Raw genomic sequence first — 24,234 nt, 5'->3', positions numbered from 1 at the left:
GTAAAGGGAACAGTAATCTCTAACTAGCTCGACACTGCAGTGCACTAGTTTAAGCTGTGGGGCACAGCGGCGTCCTCTGATCACACTTGTACTAGCTCGATTCCTTCCATGAGCCTGACTGACGTCGTCTTCTGTCCTTTTATTCATGCCTTTTCTGATTCTTTACCCCCTTTCCTTTTGTTCTTCTTCTTGCTGCAGGCAGAAGATGAGGGAAGCGGTGGCTCGGCGGAGACAGATGAGAGTTTTTCTTAGTAGTTTTGCAGGAGGTGAGGATGATGACAACGAAGATGGTGTTCACCACGTCTGCAGGGCTATTTAAGGAATCCCAAACCTTTGCATCACCACCTCTCCTCAGTCGCTCCTGCTGGATTCTCATTGTTATTTGAGCCTCCACGCCGACATGGGTGGTAACACATTTTGGCATGGAAATGCTCCACACAGGCCAAGAGAAACACAGAAGCACACACAGATTGACACACTGTGATCCTCAGCACACAGCGATGTCTAGCATGTCTTTCTTGGTGATTATTAGCCTTACAAAGTTAGTATTTTTCACTAATGTAACCATCTGTTGACAGCTGAGGTGGACATATAAAGCACTGACACGTCTGACATCACAGCAGGCGAGCAAAAAACGAAAACATATGCTTTGATTGGAACCGCAGACATTTCAAATCTATGTGGTTTGGATGTAAACCAACAAGCGAGGGACAGGCAAATGTTCCTGTGATTTTCCACTTGTCTGAGTCAAACTGCAGCAACAAAGAGAGGCTGAAGAGGAACGAAAATAAACTCAGTAGCTTGACTTTTCTTGCTCATATGTTGCAAATGTTGATATTTTCTGACAAGTCAAATTGCTGCCATCAGTCTTAACAACCCAATCCCTGGTACCCACGGGGAACATTCAACGCTGTCGGTGAGTTTGAGCTTTGACCAAAACCATCGACCGTTGACTGTACCCTGAGGGACGCCGCTGCACACGTGATCTGCTGAAGGCTTGCTGACTGGGATGAACTTCAGTTATTCAGAACCACAGCCTGCAACATAAAACCCGGAACAAACCTGTGACCATCATGCATCCAGAATCTCCGGGACATGTTTCGTCAGACGAGCTGTGATACAGGAAATTTCTACTCTTAAGGCTGCAATAAACATTCATTGCTGTCGGTGGGTTTACACAAGAATAACTCACTGATCAATGAATGCAGACTGCGGTTCAATCACCACGATTACCAGCTGGCTGACAGGACCAACAAGAGCAAGTGATGCGCACACAAAGACTACATGCCAACTGTGATGTGGAAAATGAAGGTAAAACTAAAGCTTTGCACTGACACAACTTTATGGACTACTGGTGTTACCTAAGGTGACAAATAAAAGCATTTTGTAGTGACCTTACAGTGCACTGTAGTGTACAGTCGCATAGCATTGCTATAAAATTGGTTTTAGGTGGTCAAACAGACATACTGTACTTCTCACTTACAACTTGTTGTCTCCAAGGTTTATTTGTCTGCATTTTCAGGTATAGGGCTATGAGAGTTCCAAAATAATAGAAGTGAATGGATTTTATGTATTTGTGGCATTCACAATTTAGATATAGAGATGACAAATTTGGACATTTGAAAACTTCAACAGCAACCTGTCCCTAAAAATACAGTGATAACAGAATAATCTGTTAACAGCTTTTAGAAAAAACTATTTGTTTGCAGAAAACATAACTTCACAGCTTAGGCTGCAGCTGTTGATGACTGTCACTGTCAATTCCTTTGTCAATTATTTTCTCAATTAATTATTTACCTGTTTGGTCAAGAAAATGCCAGAAAACTATGAGAAATATGGATCAGTGTTTCACAAAGCCCAGGAGAACGTCCACAAATGTTTAGTTTTTTCCACATACCAAAGATATTTCATTTACTGTCATAGACGAAGAAAGAAACCAGAAAATATTCACGTTTAAGAAGCTGAGATCAGAGAACTTTGACTTTAAAAAAATGATAAAATTGTTGGCAATTCATTTTATAGTTGAAAACCAATTCGTTCATCGTTGCAGCTCTAATCTAGCTTTGTTTTATTCATTCACATTTTCAGGTGTGGCTCCGACAATTTGGATATAATAAAAGTGAATTGATTTTCATTTATTTCAGGTGCTAACCCCATTGAAAAATTTGAATATTTCAAAAGCTGTCCAGTAACCTCGTCCCAGAAGCACCGCGATAACGGGAAGGATATTCTTTCAGTAGTTTTCACCATTTCTTCAGTTGAAAACAGAAAGCCACTGAAGCCCGAGTAACAAGAGTAGTGTTACTGAAAGATTCCATTCACTTCTAATGTATTACGATGCAGTGAGGCATTTCAGACAGTGGTATTCCTAAATCTGGACAAATAAAACTTGAAACTATTTGCAGGGCTGTACATCCCTAGTGACAACTAAGAAGATATAACATTTTGTAAATTGGGTGAAACGAGCCTTGAAGCTTGGAGTACTACATCACCAGATCAAAGTCATTTACAGACAACTAGATTTTTTAAAATACTCCTCCTTTCTATGGCACTTTACGCTGTAAATGGTTGGGTTTTACTTTAACACTCAGCACCACATCAGAATAGAAGTGCTTGACTGTCAAAACTGTGGTCTTTGAAAATGTCTTTTTAATCTATTGACATACTGCATGTGCAGTGCTCCCTATCCTACTCACTTTCTATTACTGACATTCCCCACAGAACACTACAGTGTTTTATGGATGTGAATGTGCCTATTCCTCCTCCCTGACAATGAGCAGTTTCGCCTCATTACAGTGTGTGAGTGTGCTTTGAGATTTTAACAGCAGTTATGGTATGCATTCTGTCTGTGCAGCTGTCAGTGCAAAAGTCTGCCCTGCACGGCGACAAAGCAAGAACTTATCTCTGACTAAAATGCAGACGTGATGTTCACTCTGATGAGTTCTCTAATCAGGCTTGTTTCAGACCTCGGCAAAATGATTTTTTTTTAAAAAAACAACTATAAATCAATGACAGCCTGAAATGTGAGCAAAGGAGCATTTAGAAATGGACGAAAGTATGGCATGCTTTGAAGAACTGAGTATTCTGTAAGAAGTTGGGAATTGTTTGAAATTTTCAATGCTAATGCCAGTATATGAAGTGGATTTCAGGATTCAGGCTTAAATCAGAAAAAAAAGTAAGGAAGAAGAGGACACTCAGTAGCATCTTGAGTCACCTTAAGCCAAGACTTCTGCTTTTTTTTTGTTTGTTTCTGTTTGTCACACATCATTCCTCGTGTGATTAGCTGAATACTGGCCTTGTATGAACATCACGTGTTACAGATATTCATTCGATTTTTGTTGTCTGTAGCCTCAGTGTAGGCGTTTTAGCTGGCAGTCATAAAAGCCAAAGCAGGTGGGAATACAGCCTGTTTCCTAAGGCAGGCTTCCAACCATGACCCAGATGTTAAATTCCATGACTTTTCTCTGATTTTCCATTTCAAGCTAAAAACCATCCATTGCAGCAAACGTGTGAAACAAGCTAGAAAATCCTGCCAGCTTTGTTCCATGAAGCTGCTTTTATTTCTCTGTTCTGATATGCCCTGACCTACAGTCCTCACCTTCCATGACACTCTCTGATAATTTAGGAAGACCAGAGAGAACTCTGTTAAGGACACGGTTAAAGACTGAACGTGGGACGCTCGTAAATACAGGACAGCCACCAAAATACACTGTATTTAAATGTACCAGCGATCTCAAACAGAGAAGCACAATAAATCCTGCTTCAGTTCACATCAACCCATATATATATATATATATATATATATACATATATATATGAATAAAATGTGTGTGTTTGTGTGTGCATGCATATATATGTGTACACACACTTTTTAAACGGGAAACAATCTGTGCCCGCAATTCTTGGAAAGTTAATCAGCCTCGTAACCCCATTTCAGTATGTAATTGGAGGAGATATAGACATATGGGAATAATCTTGCTGTAATTGCCCTGTAAGGTTACGTTAACATGCTGGGAAATTTCAAACACATTGACGTTTTCCAGCCAGAGCAGAGCCACAGTGCGTGTTTTTTTCATTTATTTACAGTGGAAAAGTGTTGGAGGGACAATGAGAAGCAGTACAGGTCACTTCATGTCTTTCAACTGTTTGAAAAAGGAGCAAACTAGCACCATTTCTCCACCCTCACATACAGTCTACCATGAGTGTTGAAAGTAAAGATACTCACACATGTGTACATATGTAGACATGGAATTATTTCTCAGATACAATCTTCGCTTTTTACCCCAAGGAAATTATCAGAAAAGTGTGCATTTTGTCTGTATGCTGGTACAAAACAACTGAACACTAATATAGACCAATACATCAGGACATAAATTTAAATTTCTCCTTTTAAATAAATCCTCTTATTTTGTGTTTTGAAACCACTTTCAAACAGCCGAGCATTTTATAAAATGAAGCTCCTTTAAAGTCTGCAGCTTTTTAAAGCTCTGCAGAGACTGCGATACATTCTACTGACTTTAAATTAGGGATTAATCTACAAATAAATAAGTGAATGCGTAAATGAAATGTTAGAGCAGGTTTGCCGCGGCTTTGAGTAAAGCAGTATATCTTCAGAGGCCTGGATGAGGCGGATGGTTGCTGTTCGCTACGTATATCAGGGCCACACAAAAGTCTGCTTGTTTATCGCTGTGGAGTTGGGCTTTGTCATCACACACTGTGAAGTTATAGGCACTGACACTGGGAACAGCGTGACCCACTTCTCCCTGACCTGGAAACACTCCGCAGGCTGACCCCGAGTCTAATGCCAAAGCAAGTTGCATCAAGCGAGAAAAAAAGGGGATGGTGAATCAAATCTAGCCTAATCATGAATTATTAAAGGCTAAAAATGATAAGAAAGCACAGAGGTCAGCAGCTCCCAAAACACTGTGCGGCACTCACGCCATGTTCTGAGTGCAAAAGGCTGGGGCACCCATGGGAGAAGAGAAGAAAAATGAAGTGAAAGAAAATGGCTACTAGTGGCCTTTTTTCTTTCTCCTTCATCTGCTTATCTATACATTCACCTCAGTCAAACACTGCCCTGAGGTGAACAGTGAAATCCACTTTAAAGGAAGAAAAAAAACAGCACAAAGGAACAAAGAGGGGGATCTGAGGCAGCGTCAAGTGTTCGACTGCTCTGCTGCGCGGCACGTAGGAAAATGAAAACCTGGTGATTTTGAATGACTTTTGGACACAGGCATATGAAGTTAGCCCAGTTATGTGAGGACAAAGGAAAGGCATGTGCTGGGCTACAGCCAAGTAGTTCCATATGGGTGTTGAGTTCACTGGGTCCAGGTGGCACATGGCAGCATACATCACATGGAGGTTTGGCATGGATCTACTGCCCCCTCGTGGGCTGAACTGTGCAATGCTGCAGAAGGTCTGACTGATTTATGAGGTGATTTAAAACCAATAAATGACCAATAACATTGTCTTGTGAAAGATAATCTAATGAAAAATAAAGAGCTTTTTGGAATCATCAAAGCATTTATTAATTGAATAGCATCCCACACATTATTGATCCAATAAAACATAGCACAGATACCACCATTTAACCTACATTTCTACGCCATCCGTGCATATTCCCAGCAGATCACAGTTAGAGTAGACTGGACTGAACTGGAAACAGCAAGCAGAAATGTAATGAGTTAAACAACTCAGGGACAAAGTTGACAAGAGAAAGTCCCATCTCCAGCTGGTAATGATTAACCATGGAACAGAAGTAACCAAAGCCCCCTGATAACCCCACTGCAGCCATTGGTCATCGGGAGGGGGGTGGGTAAGAACCAGGTGACCGGGTCAGACCAGAGGTGACCGGAAGAGGAACCCTGAACACAAAGGAAGTACTGATACAGGCCAGGAGCGATATAAAGTCTAGACATTTCAATCGATTGGATTTTAAGAGAAAATGCACTAGCCTGAACAATTTGCATAGAATATGAGTTAGAGTGCAGATAAGCAGCTGATGGACACAGATGTGAGAGTGACGAAACGTGTAGTTCCATCTTTTAATAGACTCCTGCATTTTAGCACCAAAGAGCTACATCTGTGGCCGGGGCATAGATTTATAACCCAATGAACCACAAATCAATCCTCAATAAATGACCATCTGCAGCGTTATGAGGACGTTGATGCAAGTAGCAAGTTCAGGGAGAAAGATTCAGATGATGGGTACATGGAATAAAAAGCACATTTTTTTTCATTTCAGATATTTGAGTTGACATTAGGACTTTGTCTAGAGGGCTAGTGGTGAAAACAGCTGTTGCTAACTCAGCTATTTGGCCCCTGACCTGGGTTTTTTGGTCACTGAATGAGGGTCTCTGAATTCCCACCCCTGTCAGAGCATTTACAAGCCTGAGGAGCCCTGCCTCAGCCCCCCTTGACCTCAGCATCACCCTTGCCCAGTGGATGCACCAAGGCATCCTGGGAGGAGAATAGGTCCAGCACAGAGAGGGAGAGTGGTCGCGGCAGCAAGTCCACCTCGTCAAGTTTACAACCCAATCAGGCTCCAACTCATAAATCCACGCCTCCTCCTGCAGCAAGCTCACAATGCCGCCCATTCAGTGTGTGCACAGGTTTAATAGTTCCTCTCTAGCTTCGTTCCACTTCTCAGTGCCCCCTCCCCGCCACCGCTTCCACTGCTTTCTCCTCTCACAGGTTTATGGAGGGACGATGACAAAGCCCAGGCCGGAGGAGAGCTGCACACAATCAGGTCAGTGCAGAGTCACGGCGAGGTCAGCGGTTCCTGAACTGTGTCCGACCTCTGACCCCCTCCACGGTGCCACCTGGCGCTGTGATGGCAGCCAGGGGAGTCTCAAGTGAACTTCGCCTGAACCTGGACCTTAACATTGGACCACTGCCTCACCCCTAGCTCCTCTGTTCCCAGTTTCCTCTGAGACCAACAGTTAAACTTTTCTCAGATATTCAACATCTCATTTTATCATTTTAGCTCTGCACTTCTTCCACTTCGCAGAGGCTTCTATTAAAACAACAGCCTTCTAAAAAAGATTTCCTATGTGATCACTTGGACATCACAGACTGAGAGAGTCCAGTCATAATCTAAATCTAAACATTTCATTTTCACCTGTTGGACTATAGTTAGCACTGACTCTCCCTTTTATAGCTGAAGAGCTTCCCTTTGGAAGAACCTGCTGTCATAATTGAGTTTATACTGTCCTCTTGTGGATTGGAATGGAAATTATAACATGGTACATTCACAATCTTTGATTTTACCACTAGATGGAGCTCTTTATCTAATGAAACTACAACCAAGGACTGTGGCATTAGCAATGACAAGTTGATGTTTTTGAGCGTTTTTTTCTGATATTTACACAGGCAGTGAAGTAAACCAAAAGGAAGTATGTGCTCTATGGCAATTGTTTTAACAACGATTAAAGCGTGAATGCTACAACGTCGTCAAAGTCAATTAAGATTAACACTAATGTTCAAAAGCTTCTGGTCACCCAGACAATATTACCTTATCCATGAAAACACACTTTTATCCGTGTGCTAACATAACTGCACAAGGGTTTTCTGATCATCAATGAGTCTTTCAACACCATTAGCTAACACAATGTAGCATTAGAACACAGGAGTGATGGTTGCTGGAAATGTTCCTCTGTACCCCTATGTCAGCGGTGTCAAACATAAGGCCCGTGGGCCAAAACTGGCCAGCCAGAGGGTCCAATACGGCCTGCAGAACAACTTTTCAAAGTGTAAAAATTACAGAGCTGAAAATGAATACTTCCTGTGAAAATATTTAGACACTGAACATTATGCAATATGATGCGAGTCAGCAGCTTCAGTACAACCGAGTTTGGTTTGAACCCTATAGTTGATGGACTGCCACAACTTTAATGCATTTTTTATGGATAGATTCTCTACATTTACAAGGCAGGCAGAAAACTTACCCTTCTTCCTTAATAGTTTGTGTGGTGTGTCAAGATTACTACACAGATGTGGAAATGAATAGGAATTTAAAATAATTTCTAGATCTTGACAAGTTGTAAAACAATACGTTGTTCAGCTCCAGATAGCTGTGACTAAATGCTTTGTGCCTTTGTAAACACTGTGATCAGTGTAAAGTGTAAATGACAAACTGAGGCTTAACGTTGCTGAAATTTCACTTATTTTGTTTTAAAAATTTCGGATTGCTCATCATGTTTTGTAAAAAGATAGCTCCTTAAATGTGAACATTTTCAGAAAGTACTTTCTTTGCACTAAAACAAAGGCAAAATTTGGAGTTGTAGTTATTTATTGGTCATTATTTTATGATTTTACTGGTGCAGCCCACTTGTGATCAAATTGGGCTGAATGTGGCCTCTGAACTAAAATAACTCCAACACCCATGCCCGATGGAGATATTCCATTAAAAATCAGCCGTTTCCAACTAGAATAGTCATTTACCACATTAACACTGTCTAGACTGGATTTCTGATTCTTTCAATGTTATCTTCACCTAAAAAAAAGCCGTTCTTTCAAAAGTAAGGATGCTTCTAAGTGACCCCAAACTTCTGAACGTTTTTCTATAACAGGTAAATAAATGTTTGTGTACTCACTCATGCTGTCGTTGTGTTCAGACTTCAATGGATGTTCACTGTAAAAACCTGGGGAGAAGGTGCACAGACATAGTTTAACTATTAGACGTCACACACACAGTGATACACTGAGTCCTGCACCTTCACATGGATCGAGGTAGAGAGAATTTAAAAATGCCGTTGAATGTTTCTTTCAGAAATATCTTTAAAAAAAAAAAAAAAAAAAAAAACTGGATTCAACATACACAACATTTTGTGGCCACAGGTGTTACCAACAGTGGAAAATGTTAGCTCTACATACCACAGATACTTTACTACTTACAGTTTGTCAACCACAATTTTTCATCCTCTTCTGTAGATTAAATCTAAAAAGACACCACCATGCTGAATGCTGAAAACCTGGACCCTTGTATGCCATCGCTGAGCCACACTGTATTTATTTCAATGATATTTAATTAATTTTGCTTTTTTTAATTTGTTTTCACACACACTCACATAATGACAGCTAGCCAACTGTGCAGTAAAACAAGAGCAATTCAGTCATTTGTCTAAATATTCTATAAAAGTTGTGTTCTTATTATCGTTATGTTGTTCCGTTTTTCTTATTACCTCCGCCAGGAGGTTATGTAATCATCAGAGTTTGTTTGTCTGTTAACAGCATAACTCAAAACATCATGGACGGATTTTCACCAAATTTTTACACAATGTCCGGAAGAGCAAAAGTAATCGATTAGATTTTGGAGGTGATCCGGATCACCGTCTGGCCAGGCCATCTCTCTCCATTGTACAGAGTCCTTATTGAGTGTATGCCTCACTTCTTTAATTTATAATTGTGCTTTGTCTTTTTCTTCTGTCACTTTGCTGTTGTGATGTTGCACATTTCCCCTCGTGGGACTAATAAAGGATATTCTATTCTATTCTCTCTGCACTGTGTAATGTTTCGTTTGGAAAATTGTTAAATGAGATGTAGAATTAAATGATTTTGACAAAATCCAAACTGAAGCTTAGATTTTGTAAATTTTTTAGAGGAAACTGCAAATCACACAAGATCACATTCAAGAACCATTTGAAAAAAATCAGACTATTCTGTTTTGTGGCTCCTGCCAGAACTGAAGGACATTTCACATCACATTTCAACTAATCCACGTACAAAATACTAAAACATGCAGTTGTTGTGTAAATGTACTTGTCCTGAGACCAAATCTAAAAAACTAGGAGAAAAATGCTGTTTTTATCTTGTTCCATCCCTCTGATGACCAAAGTGAATTTCAAATAAAACAGTTAAAATTAAATTTAAATAATCTTTTTTGGTATCATTTTTCCATTGATGTCTCTTGTAATCTGTGGGAGGGTTAGGGTTTTTTTTTTTTTTTTAAATCGACATAATATTTGAAATAATAATAATAATTATTCATGGAATGTGGCCCACAGCACAGCATAGCTAACATAGCATGTTAGCATAGCCTTTTTAGCTGGTAGAACAAGAAAACAGTGACTTACATGATACGCTGGAATTAACATCATCAAACAGTTTTCCTAAAGAATGTGTAGAGAAAAGCTGTGTCCTCTCTTCAAGTTTTCATCTTTTCATCCCATTGTCAGTCTTGATTGAATGTCTCACTCTACCTCATTATCAGGATCAGACTAATTCTTTGGACTGTTTTCCATCAGTCAGTTTGTCCTCTTGGTCAGCAGTAACAGCTAGCTAAATATCTAGCTTCTACTGCTGACAAAAAGATCACATTAGCATGGATTAGCAACCCTGTTACTGTGGTTAGAGTAGGGTTAGCAAACAACACAGAAAACATGGAATAAAAATGGTACCATTAATGTGGAAGCTGAGCCAGTCAAGACTTTGATAGTTTATTATCTATTATTGATGAATATGGAGCAGAAAACTGTAAAAGAGAAGGTCTATTTAAAAAAAAAAAAATTGAAGCCCAATTCTGGAATAACCTTTGTACAGTTTCTGGCTCATCATAAAATAGTGTAACTTTGGTTTTGAAGGTATCTCCTCATTTCGACTCTACTTGGAAAATTACTGCACAGTCTTTTTTTTTGGACAAAGTTTTCCTCTGTACCCCTATGGAGATATTCCATTAAAAATCAGCCGTTTGCAGCTAGAATAGTCATTTACCACATAAACACTGTCTACACTGGATTTATCATTCATTTAATGTTATCTTCATTGAAAAAAAGCTTTTCTTTCAGAAATAAGGACATTTCTTAATGGCCCCAAACCTTTGAATGATAGTGCAGATGCTAAAATAATTAGTAAATATTGAATTCACAGTTCAGAATCACATTTTTATTTTCTAGTATTTATTTTGAATGCATCTATTTCTATCTTAAAATGTAAAAAAAAAAAATGTTTCATCAATCAGTCAGCGTCATTCCCATATCTTTTTTAAATGGTCTCAAATTGTATAATATATTTTTTTTGTGTTATTAGGTTTGTTTTTTAAAGAACAAAACTCAAACAATTGTGCTTGGCTTCTACTAAATCAACTAAATCAATTTATGCTGGAGTTAAATTATCAAGCTCTAAGTTTTCTTTGGATCTAACAGGTGCTTTTCTGACAACGTTAAATTTCTTTCAGATTACATGAATTGAATTTTTTTTGCAATGGGACATTTTAGTGGAATATCTGTTACAAATTTTACCAATCAATTCCAACAAAATGTGTGTGATTTTACAATATACATCTTTAAACGCTGTTTTATTCCTCATAAACTGAGTCAACTTCAGCAGCACTTTAAAGGTTAAAGTTTAACCCACCTCACTTTCTATATTCTGAAGGTTTCTACAGAGTTTGCTCATGCTGTGTGTGTGTGTGTGTGTGTCTGTGTCTGTGTGTGTGTGTGATGTCCCTGTACTACTGTGTGTTTTAATTGTAATGTAAACTGTTTAAAAACGGATTTCTTTCATTTTACTGAATGAAGTAAAAATTAAAATACAAAATAATGACTGAACAGAACTTGAAAAACACATTAGCCTCAACCTCATCTGACACTGAATCCGACCGTGACAAACACACACTTTCAACACTGTTCTTTTAGTTATGACTATTTCAAAGTCCTAATGGGGGCGGCATGGCTCAGTGGGTAGAGTGGCCGTCTTGTAACTGGAAGGTTGCCGGTTCGATCCTGGCCTGCTGTGCTCATGTCGAGGTGTCCCTGAGCAAGACACAGAACCCCTAATTGCTCCTGATGGGTCGTGGTTAGCACCTTGCATGGCAGCTTCCGCCATCAGTGTGTGAATGGGTGAATGTGACGTACCATGTAAAGCGCTTTGGATAAAAGCGCTATATAAATACAACCATTTACCATTTAATGTATCAGGTGGTGGAGCAAGCAGTCTGGATGAGGTTACCAAACTGTACAGCAAATGCTGAATCAAGCACGCCAACAGGATCAAATTGAATTTTTAATGAACTGCCTGCTGTATCATCTGACTACCATAACCCCAGAACAATCTGCTTGCTTCATATTGGTTACCCTCTCGCCGTCTCAGCTTTATTTTATACCCACTTTTGCCCCATCTAGCCTCCATCAGGAGCCCGGCCATCTGTGCGACCACCGAGTGACCGCTTCTCACTTACACTGAGGCCGCTGAGCTCCATCGCTCACAGCCAGACTGGTGCAGAGTGTGGGCCGCCGGTGAGTCAGATCCCCCCTATCTGTCTCAGTGTTTCGCTGTGCTATCAACAGCTGTAGACCCCTGACCCGACACACGCCAGCTGCCCCCTCCTCCTACCTCCATCCAAGCCCCGCAGTCAACACTGGCATATGTTCTCCCTGGAGCATACACCAACACACACGTGCCGCAGTCGCCCCCTCCTCCTAAACAGACATACGCTTATATTGACGTGGAACATGCATGCGACAAACACAAATGTCTGAAAGCACCCCCCACCTCCACAATACTGAGATGTCACATCTTAAAACGTGAAAACTAAGGAAAGCATACAATCCCATTTGCATTTTTTTTACTTGCAACAGTAGCGTAGAGCTTTATCTGTTATTTCTATTAACTAATGAATATATATACTTGAATCCTTTTTCTCTTTGTACTTCTTGGCTGCTACAATACATTTACAAACTGTCAACTGAAAACATCATGCTGTTGTTTATGTGTTAAGTAAAGTAATTTCTATGACTGCTATCAGTTCAGACAATGCTTTCTTTTTGAAAAGTCAGCACACATCGTGTAAGTGGTGGATTAAATTGTGCACATAGGGTAAGATTTATTTGCTCAGGATTTCAGACAGAGGAACATTTCCAGCAACCATCACTCCTGTGTTCTAATGCTACATTGTGTTAGCTAATGGTGCTGAAAGGCTCACTGATGATTAGAAAAGCCTTGTACAGTTATGTTAGCACATGGATAAAAGTTTTCATGGAAAACATGAAAATGTCTGGGTGACCCTAAACCAGGCGTAAACTAACCGTGACGTCACCCGTTGGTTTCAACGCCAAGAAAATGAAGCCCGGATTTTGCTACTTCCTGGTCGTCGTTTTGGATTTTTTGGAGCCAGTGACGTAAAAAGCGTCATCAAACAGACTGGACCGGAGAGCAACTAGGGGCAGGATTGGCTGAAGACTCTCTTATCCCGCCCACGTTTTACCGCAGAGGCTTCTGTTGCTGTCTATCAAGTATAGCCACGCCCCCTGGCTCCACCAACTTTAACGATTTATTTAAAATTCAGTATTGATTTATTTTAAGATCGGCCACCTGATCTCTCATTTTGACCATGAAAACTAACAGGGAAAAAATCATGAGTTGTAGAACATCAGTCTATCAAATTTTATTTTTTCCAAAAATGAATTGGGGTCTATGGAGAAAAAGCTTTTTGGAGCCAACCCTAGCGGACGGCGTGATATTGCAAGTTTTTCACACTTCTGGGTTGGCTTCAATTCTGGAGCCAGATGCTACGTCCACTATATATACAGTCTATGCCCTAAACTTTTGAACTGTAGTGTATTTGTATTCACTTTCTCTTTATACCACTTTGTTGCGACAATGCATTTACAAACTGTTGACTGAAAACATCATGCTATTGTTGATGTCTTAACCAAATTCGTTTCCATAACTGTTATCCAGTTGTCAACAGATTTTTATTTTTTCATTTATTACTTCCCCAAGGAATGCGGTGGAGTTATATGACCATCAGCGTGCATTTGTCTGTCCGTCTGTCTGTCTGTTACCAACATTACTAAATAACGGATTAACGGATTTGATGAAATTTTCAGGGAAGGTCAGAAATGACACAAGGACCAAGTGATTAGATTTTGGCATTGACGCAACTTATAGTCTGGATCCACGGATTTGTTAAAGGTTTCTGTATCATTGCCAGATAGTAGCACGGCTTTACTGTAACCATGACAACAAGTGAACACTACATCAGCTGCCTGCTGATGATCACATGATTGTGATCCTAGTACAAATCCACCGCTGAGGACTTACACACGTGGACAAAATTGTTGGTACCCCTCAGTTAAAGAAGGAAAAACCCACAATTCTCACTGAAATCACTTGAAACTCACAAAAGTAACAATAAATAAAAATTTATTGAAAATTAAATAATCAAAATCAGCCATCACTTTTGAATTGTTGATTAACATAATTATTTTAAAAAACAAACTAATGAAATAGTGCTGGACAAAAATGATGGTACCCATAACTTAATATTTTGTTGCACAACCTTTTGAGGCAATCATTGCAATTAAACGATTTCTGTATTTGTCAATGAGCGTTCTGCAGCTGTCAACAGGTATTTTGGCCCACTCCTCATGAGCAAACAGCTCCAGTTGTCTCAGGTTTGATGGGTGTCTTCTCCAAATGGCATGTTTCAGCTCCTTCCACATATGTTCAATGGGATTCAGATCTGGGCTCATAGAAGGCCACTTTAGAATAGTCCAACGCTTTTCTCTCAGCCATTCTTGGGTGTTTTTGGCTGTGTGTTTTGGATCGTTGTCCTGTTGGAAGACCCATGACCTGCGACTGAGACCAAGCTTTCTGACACTAGGCAGCACATTTCTCTCCAGAATGCCTTGATAGTCTTCAGATTTCATCGTACCTTGCACACTTTCAAGACACCCTGTGCCAGATGCAGCAAAGCAGCCCCAAAACATTACTGAGCCTCCTCCATGTTTCACCGTAGGGACAGTGTTCTTTTCTTCGTATGCTTGCTTTTGAGTCTATGAACATAGAGTTGATGTGCCTTACCAAAAAGCTCCAGTTTGGTCTCATCTGTCCAAAGGACATTCTCCCAGAAGCTTTGTGGCTTGTCAACATGCATTTTTGCAAATTCCAGTCTGGCTTTTTTATGAGTTTTTTTCAGCAGTGGTGTCCTCCTTGGTCGTCTCCCATGAAGTCCACTTTGGCTCAAACAACGACGAATGGTGCGATCTGACACTGATGTACCTTGGCCTTGGAGTTCACCTTTAATTTCTTTGGAGGTTGCTCTGGGCTCTTTGGATACAATTCCAACGATCCGTCTCTTCAATTTGTCATCAATTTTCCTCTTGCGGCCACGTCCAGGGAGGTTGGCTACCGTCCCGTGGGTCTTGAACTTCTGAATAATATGAGCCACTGTTGTCACAGGAACTTCAAGCTGTTTAGAGATGGTCTTATAGCCTTTACCTTTAAGATGTTTGTCTATCATTTTTTTTCGGATGTCCTGGGACAATTCTCTCCTTCGCTTTCTGTTGTCCATGTTCAGTGTGGTACACACCTTTTCACCAAACAGCAGGGTGACTACTTGTCTCCCTTTAAATAGGCAGACTGACTGATTATGAGTTTGGAAACACCTGTGATGTCAATTAAATGACACACCTGAGTTAATCATGTCACTCTGGTCAAATAGTTTTCAATCTTTTATAGAGGTACCATCATTTTTGTCCAGGCCTGTTTCATTAGTTTGTTTTTTTAAATAATTATGTTAATCAACAATTCAAAAGTAATGGCTGTTTTTGATTATTTAATTTTCAATAAATTTTTATTTATTGTTACTTTTGTGAGTTTCAAGTGATTTCAGTGAGAATTGTGGGTTTTTCCTTCTTTAACTGAGGGGTACCAACAATTTTGTCCACGTGTGTATCAGGACTTATCCGTCCGAGCAGCCTCGGCAGAGTACTGAGCTCTCTGAGGGCTTTTTTGTTTAACACAGTGCTGAATTATACAAGGACATACAGTTTGTCAAAATAAAATTCAGCTCAATTAAATGGTCATTTTTTGTTTTTTATTGTAGAAAAAATAATCAATTAATTGTCTACTCTGCAAAAAAGTCAACAGATTATTTGATAGAAAACTAGTAGTAGGCCCATACCCTGATTCCTGCTCGTCTTTTTCTGACTCTCTTCCCCCAAATTGTCAGTCCCTCTGCTCTCCCACTATCAAATAAAGGCACAGAAATGTCCTAAAAAACAGGAAATAAACAGAAATATTTAACAACTGTCTTTTTTCAGCAACGGAACTCACTGTGAGCAGCTATGGGGGGACCCAAATTAAAAAAAGACACCGCTGCAGAATTTTCAAGTGCCACTGCTAATATGTTGGTGAGGACGAAAATCTAAATCCTCTTCACCTGCATATTATTAGTAAAGACTGATGCCTCAAATACTGGGAAAACAACCTAAAACTATCTGCGTGGCTAGATCCTGTGATACTACACACAAATGTGAAAGTATGCATTCTTGTAAGTGTTCAAAGTGTTTTTCCAAGTTTCCTCTGTTTTCATCTGTTATTACAACAACTGAAAACCATCTCGACATCAGCAATCGCATCACAGTGACAGTCTGCCTCTGTTTTGGTCAAAACACGTCAGTACTGTGTGGTGAAGCAGTGCATGCCTTTCACATCGCCCTGTCCTCAAAACTGGCTAAAATAAAAACAAATGGATTACACAACACAAGCTGAAGACACAGTTCAGCCTTTGTTAAAATGACTGGGAATGTTGACGACCTAAAAGCTGGAAACACATTTAACACCACAGCAGGCTTCAGAAGAACAGACAATCTCCTGCCAAAATGATCCTTCAACACAAGGCCCATGTCTGTACAGGGACACACTGTAAGGATAGGTCAGCAAGTCCTCCCACACACCATGCTTCCATCTCCTCTTTGCTGCTCTCTGCTCAGCTCTTCACAGTGGCATCAGGATTAAGCCTCGTTTCAGCAGATACTCTGAGGCTGCAGGGTTCTCTGATAATGGACCAGCAATAAAGAAGAATGGAACTCTCCAGTGTGTGGTCTGTGTTGCTAATCCCATGACAGCTTATTGACCATTATAGCCTGAGGCTGGGAAGGCTTCCAGCAGCAGCCAATACAGCCAGAGTCTGCTCCGCTGTGGCCCATTGTGTGTTGACAAAGAAAGGCTGCATCTTTAACCCTTCACCTTTAAAACCTCTGCAACCTCCGGCACAATCAGCTCGCCATCAAAATAACATACCGCCTCTTGTTCCCTCTGTCCCTGTCCTTGTGGATGGGGACATGCTATGCATGCTCAATACGGCATTTACCACAAGTGGTTCAATACTGTATCAGCCTGTATTCACAGAGAGTCTGAGAACTACTGGGAGACTGAGTGAAAGGTGGGATTTGCAAGTGTAAGCAAGTGAACTCAGACATTATTTTATGTGATGCTCTAACTACTGACTGAAGCAGGTTGTGGAAAATATTCATCTAGTCAAATAATCACTGCATGTGGAACCAAGCTTCACACACCAAAATTTTAGAGAGTCAAGTGGAATTGTCATCCGGCTGTCCTTTAAACAGCCTACATTCAGTCCTATTAAAAGTGTGCTTTGACCCTACGGCTGAAACAGCTAGCCGAGTTAGCTGAAGGACAGAAAAATAACCATCTCAATTAACTGTAACACTAAGTTTTTATACTTTGATGCTGGACAGTAAATTCAACGGCATCAAGAACAGGTTTCAAAATTCCAATGCCAAAGGAATCATTAAGAAATGTTATTTTCAGTTCTGCTTATCATTCCTAAACAAACTTCTTTAGTGCTAGTTTCAAATAAACAGCGTGGTGCCTGCAAACATCTGCCACATGTGAACCAGGACCTGGCTTTTTGTCTCAGCCTTTAGTCATGCAAGTTGATTGAATTCATGTCTCCTTGTCTCCTAAAGCATTAGTGTTAGCCCAGCATTTTAACATCCTGAGCTGCTGCTGAGTTGCTTGATAAGCAGGCTAACAGCAAAACTGTGTCATTGTCTCATAAAAATCACCCTAATTTAACAAATGCTGCCACAATCAAAAGAATTTATCTAAAGTATGAAAAGTGCTTAATGCAGAAAAAATGTCTCCTGTAACTGTACTACATTATAATACACTATATTATATTATTGCATTATTATTATTCATATAGTAATGTAAAAGGTGCATTTCAATGCTGGAGTTGGTTGGAGTAGTGTTCATTTTAAACTTGTTTATATAGGACTACAACTGATAATTATTATTTGAGATTAATCGGCTAAATTATTTATTCCATTACACAATTGATTTTGTGGTTTGTAAAAACAAATGTGTAAACAGAGAAGTCATCACAGTCCAGAGTGACATGTTTACAGCACGGTTTCTGTTCAACCAAAAGTACAAATCGGAAAGTACTAAAACAACATTCGAATCCTTAGAAGAATTAAAAGCAGCCAATCCTTACACCTGGGATATGAAGGTAAATTTGTTTCTTTATTCTTCAATCGAAAAAAAAGTTGCTCCAATCGCAAAACATGTTTTCAATCAGAAAAAACTTCACTTCAATCAAAAAAACGTTTTCAATCAAAGAAAAAACTTGTTCAAACTCAAAAAAAATATTTGAGACCCAAAAAATTGCATATAAACACGTTTTTTCTTTGATAGAAAAATTTTTTTTTGTTGAAAATACATTTTTTGATTGAAGTCATATTTTTGGATTTGAGCCATATGTGTGGACACCTGTCACTCAAACACGCCCGACCAATGGAGAAGCATCCGCCCACTGTTGGATGTTTGTGTCAAAATGATTCAATCGCAAAAACAGGCTTCAAAACTTTTTTCACTTCGATCGGAAAAAAAGGTGTTTGAATGCCAAAACAAAGTCGAAACACTCCGAACATTTTTTTTTTTTTTGCTTTGATTGAAAATAAATTTTTTTTGATTGAAGTTATATCTTTTGTGATTGAGTAATAAAGAAACAAACATCCTACTCATTTTATGGCTCAAATCCAAAAATATGACTTCAATCAGAAAATATATTTTCAGTCAAATAAAAACTGAATTCAATAATGAAAAAATTTCAATCAAAGAAAACACGTGTTCGAATGCATTTGCTTATTAGTCTCAAATATTTTTTCTATTGGGAAAACGTTTTTTTCTTTGATTGAATTTTTTATTATTATTATTGAAGTGACCTTTTTTTTTATTGAAAACATTTTGAGGTTGGGGCTGCTTTTGTTTTCATTGAGTAATAAAGAAACAAATGGCCTACCCATAATATGGCTCAAATCCAAAAATATGACTTCAATCAAAAAATGTATTTTCAACAAAAAAAATTATATCAAAGAAAAAACGTGTTTATATGCAATTTTTTGGATTTCAAATGTTTTTTTTGCGTTTGAACAAGTTTTTTCTTTGATTGAAAATGTTTTTTTTTGACTGAAGTGAAGTTTTTTTCTGATTGAAAACATGTTTTGCGATTAGAGCAACTTTTTTCGACTGAAGAATAAAGAAACAAATTTACCTTCATACTGGGATAGCTAAGCACTGGAATCAACAATAATAATAATAATAATAATAATAACTTTATTTATAAAGCGCTTTCCGTCAAAGTGCTGTACACAGAAATAAAAACAGATAAATAAAAACAGATAAAAATACAAACAATAAAAACAGAAAAATAAAAAATACATCAGTAAAACAAACAATTTAGGATTCACATGGAAGAGAAAACAAGTGGGTCTGCAGCTTAGTTTTAAATACATTAATGGATGATGCCTGCCTGATTTCAGCAGGCAGACTGTTCCACAACGTAGGTGTCCGGAAAGAAAAAGCCCGTTCCCCCACCGTCTTTTTACAGACCTTCGGGATATTCAGAAGTCCAGTCCCCTGAGAACGGAGAGCCCGAGCGGGGACATACAGATTCAGCAGGCTGGATAAATAAGATGGGGCAATTCCATTTACAATTTTTAGTTTAGTAGCAGCACCTTAAAGTCTGCTCTAATATGAACTGGTAGCCAATGCAGAGAGACCAGCACTGGAGCAATATGCTCGTATTGACTTGTTCTGGTCAGAACGCGAGCTGCTGCGTTCTGAACCATCTGCAGACCATGAAGGCTCTTCATTGGCAGACCTGATAAAAGGACATTGCAATAGTCCAACCGTGAGAAAACAAAAGCATGAATTAGGACCTCAGCATCCTGAAATGACAGATTTGGTCTGATTTTAGAGATATTTCTGAGGTGGAAAAAGGCCAATCTGGTCAGCTCTTTAATACGAGCACGTTAAAATTTAAAACAATACTTTACTTACCTTGAAGTCGATTTTCTATTATTTTCTGATTTCTAGCAGTCAAAACAATTGAGCAAGTGATCTAAAATATAATTGTCAACGACTAGAATCTGCAACTGTCAAAAAGAAAGCCAAGTCAAGTAGAGTTGCCTTAATTAGCAATTTAGCTTTTTGTCTACATCATGTAAAACAATAACCATCACAAGTTTCTTCATCCCAAGTCTTCAGATTAATTGTCTTCTCCACCAACTGTAAGCTTGGAATTTGGAACATCTCTAATCTGATATGAACAGAAAGCAGCACTCCACCCCCCAAGAATGAGCCAATAATTCAGTAGTCTATAAACAAACTAGACAAGCACTCAGAGAGCGCAGTACTCCGCCAAGGCTGCTCAGTCTTTGTATCATTCCTGACAGAGGAAATCTTTAATAAAAAAATGACCCTGTGCTGAGCACAGGCGTGCTATGTGCATGTGTACGTTCTATACGGATATCAATTCGTATGACCTAAACATGTAGTGGGTAGTGGGAATTGATGGGACTCAAACACCCCATAACTAAATCAATTGTTCCTGATATCATTTCCAACGGATAAGTCCTTTATAAGCCCACAGTAGTGGATTTGTAGTAGGATTACAGTCATGTGAGCAGGCAGCTGACACAGTATTCACTTTGGTCATGGTTACAGTGACGCCATGCTGCTATCTCACAATGATACAGAAATCTTTAACAAATCCGTGGATCCAGACTATAAGCTGCATCACTGCTAGAATCTAAACAGGTGATCCTTGTGTCCTTTCTGACCCTCCCTGGAAACTAAAGTTCTTATTTTTGAAAGAGAAGGTTAAATGAATGCTAAATCCAGTGTAGACATAGTTAATATGGTAAATGACTATTGTAGCTGGAAACGGTGATTTTTTAATGGAATATCTCCATAGGGGTACAGAGGAACATTTCCAGCAACCATCACTCCTGTGTTCTAATTAGGGATGGGTATCGTTAGGTTTTTCATGAATCCGATTTCGATTCCGGTTCTGCTTATCGATTCTGGTGCCAAACGATTCCTTAATACGATTATCGTATTCAGGAATTTCAGTATTTTTCATGAATTGGAATCGGATTCATGAAAAACCTAACGATACCCATCCCTAGTTCTAATGCTACATTGTGTTAGCTAATGGTGTTGAAAGGCTCATTGATGATTAGAAAACCCTTGTGCAGTTATGTTAGCACATGGAGAAAAGTGGGAGATTTCATTGAAAACATGAAATTGGCTGGATGACCCCAAACTTTTGAACAGGAGTATACATTACAAAGAACACAAGCTGCATTCCTTACTAGGAGGTACCATATGGCTGGACATGTATGTGCATGCAGCCACAATGTGGAGGCTTCAACTAAGATTTACATGCAACAGATATTGAATGTACTCTAGCCACCCCCACCCTCTGAAATCCTCAGTTTCAAGCCATTAGCACTGGACAGGGTTCCCTCCCCAGCATTCATGCAGCCTCTGTATCAGTCCATCACTGTCCCTGCTCTTCTGTCCCAGATGGTTAGGGTTCCGCATGGCCAACGGAGGGCAACGCCAGCCTGTTATCTGAGTAGGCTGGCCTCTACCTGCCGGCTCTGAGCCAGTCTGATGTCAGCGCTACGGCCCACACAGCCACCATCTACTGCATTTCACGCTGGGAAGGGCTGTTTTAAAACACCAAACAGGGCACACAGAGGGAGGGATGACAGAGTTGTAGCAAGAGGAGTCAGTGAGCTGGTTTAAAGCCTGAATTGATGCCAGAGAAGCCCAGTTATTGGTCAGACCACCACAGAATCCAGGTCTTAGCGAAGTCAAAGTGTTTCTTTGAACCTCTGACATCTCTACTCTGCCTCCCCGTTACCACAAAGAAGTCCATTAATAGGATCCTTCCTGAGCTGTAGCCTCAATTGATGCAGACAAGAACTGACACTTTTGACCTCAAAATGAACCAACTTTCATGTATAAAATAGAGGAGACTAAAAAGACAGGAGAGCTGTCAAAATTAAGGTAAATCCAAGGAGCAGGAATCTGCTGGGTTAATGTCACTCTAACATACCATAAACATGACACACTGGTGCATTTGCTGAAATATCTGCCGCCTTCTCACAGGACCAGTAGCCAGAATTACTTGAAATGCTATCTTGCCGTTATTTCAGCTTCAGCCATTTCAATAAATCACTCGCTGTCCGTATCTGTTTATAGGCTGAATTTAGAAGGATCCATTCTAATTCTGCTTCTTACAGAGAGCAACACCTGCAGACTTTATGTAACACAAATCGGAGGTTTCAAACAACCCAGATGTCTCTGATAGAGCAATTCTAAGTTAGCTGCATACAGTATCAGCAAGTCACTCGCATAATGCAGACAGCACAGGTGTGAAATTACACTTGAGTAAAGCTGTTGTGGGCTGAGTGACGTTAGTTTTCTTCTCAATCAGCCAATCAATCAATCAATCAATCACCCCTTCCGACTGTAAGATGGATGAGAGGAAGCAGCAGCCACAGACAGAGCATTGTTTTTACGCTGCAGCAGCAGAGCATAATTAATCCTGTGCTTGCTGAGAGGTCAGAGTGGAGAGGGTTGTTTTACCCCTTGGGCACCACTTGATCCCCCCCAACACCCCTCCTGCAGAGACACCCATGCATGACAGTAAGGAGTTTCAGTTTGCCTCAGACAGCTTTGAAGGAGCAGATGGAGTTAGAACCAAGTGGAGAACAGAGACGTTGCCAGTGTTGTGCGACCACCTGGCTGCAGTAGTGCTGCTGCATCACTCCATCTAGCTGCCTTTCATCAAAGCTTTATGCCAATTTAAAGGGCCACTGTTGCTTCCAGCGAGCGTAAAAATCCTGAATCTAGGAGTTCTGACACCTTGTACTGCCTTATCAGTGTTTTGCGAGACTTTAGCACCCCATGGGAAAATTATGCGTTTTGTTTCTGAAGTGAAAAGAATGACAATTACATTAAAATAAATATTTCTTGAAATGTTAGTGCATTGCCACATTTTATTTAATGAATATATAAAGTTGAAAACTCAACAGTAACTGAAGCAATTTGAAGAACTGCAATTATCTCAGAATTGTCTGAGAATTTCACTGACTTAAGAGGCCTAAACTAACTTGTTCCGAGTTATGGGACGACTGGCGCTGGTTTGTCTGTCTGTCTGCAAAATTACACAAAAACTGACAAACACGTTTGGATGAAATTTTCAGGGAAGGTCAGAAATGACACAATGACCAAGTGATTAGATTTTGGCAGCTTATAGTGCTTTTCTTGTTAAGATGTGTTAGATAGGTCATTTACGTTTGATCAAGATTTGCTGTTAATTCTGCTGACACGGCAGATACCGCACCTGATAGAACAGAGATCAGAAAACTTAATCAGCTTACTATATTAATTACAGAGAAGATTCAATCAGGCTGGCAAACAGACTTTAGGTGCATTACCGCCACCTATCAGAGTGGAGTGTGCAACAGTGTTAGCGGTGTGCCAGAAATGAGGGAACTGAGAAAGGAGTGATCAAATGCGTTATATTTTGAATGCGTTATTTTTCCTGTAAAGAATGAATCAAAATGAACGCGTTAAAGTCCCGACCATTGCTAGAATGGCTCATGACTCAGGTGGCTTGAAAGTGATGCTACGAGGTGAGGATGTCTCATTATGTTCATACCTGTTGCAGCCACTCCTCCTCCACTTACATCTCTGGTGGGAGGGACTAAGAAGGAAGGGCAAAGGAATGAAGACTGCAGTCAGTGAAATGAGGTAAGGGGCCACACTGGTGTAGACAGATGAAATTCACAGGGACCTCTTTGGTCGCAATCATATTGTTTAGAGGTAAAAATGTGCAGAATTTTATTAAAAGTGCTCCTTTCCCAGCAAATGTCTGGAACATTGAAAATCAAATATCAGAATCCACCAATACCAACTACAAGGAACACTAAGTGGAGTTTTTGGAGTCACTCATACAGTTTTTTGATGTGAACATTAGGGCTGGACCCCAATATCTCGAATATCCGAATATTCGTTCGCTACGGCTGTATCCGGATATTAATTTTGGTATCCGAATATTCGCATTATTAGGGGGCGGAGCGAATATTCGGATATTCGTCTTTAATAGGGCCCGAATATTGCTAG

General features: G+C 39.7%; 1 protein-coding gene across 1 annotated transcript in view; it reads right to left on the bottom strand.

Annotated features, from left to right (window-relative positions):
• nr6a1a (nuclear receptor subfamily 6, group A, member 1a) overlaps nt 1–24,234 on the bottom strand; it is a 137,756-nt gene that overhangs the window by 97,252 nt on the left and 16,270 nt on the right. The window contains exon 2 of the mRNA XM_051950545.1: nt 8,595–8,642. Within this exon, the coding sequence (XP_051806505.1) occupies nt 8,595–8,642 (48 nt within the window). The remainder of the gene's footprint in view (nt 1–8,594; nt 8,643–24,234) is intronic.

This window comes from Acanthochromis polyacanthus, chromosome 7, assembly GCF_021347895.1.
Source record: "Acanthochromis polyacanthus isolate Apoly-LR-REF ecotype Palm Island chromosome 7, KAUST_Apoly_ChrSc, whole genome shotgun sequence".
Taxonomy (NCBI): Eukaryota; Metazoa; Chordata; class Actinopteri; family Pomacentridae; genus Acanthochromis; species Acanthochromis polyacanthus.
Note: the sequence above shows the minus strand (reverse complement) of the source record. Positions and strands in the feature narration are given on the sequence as shown.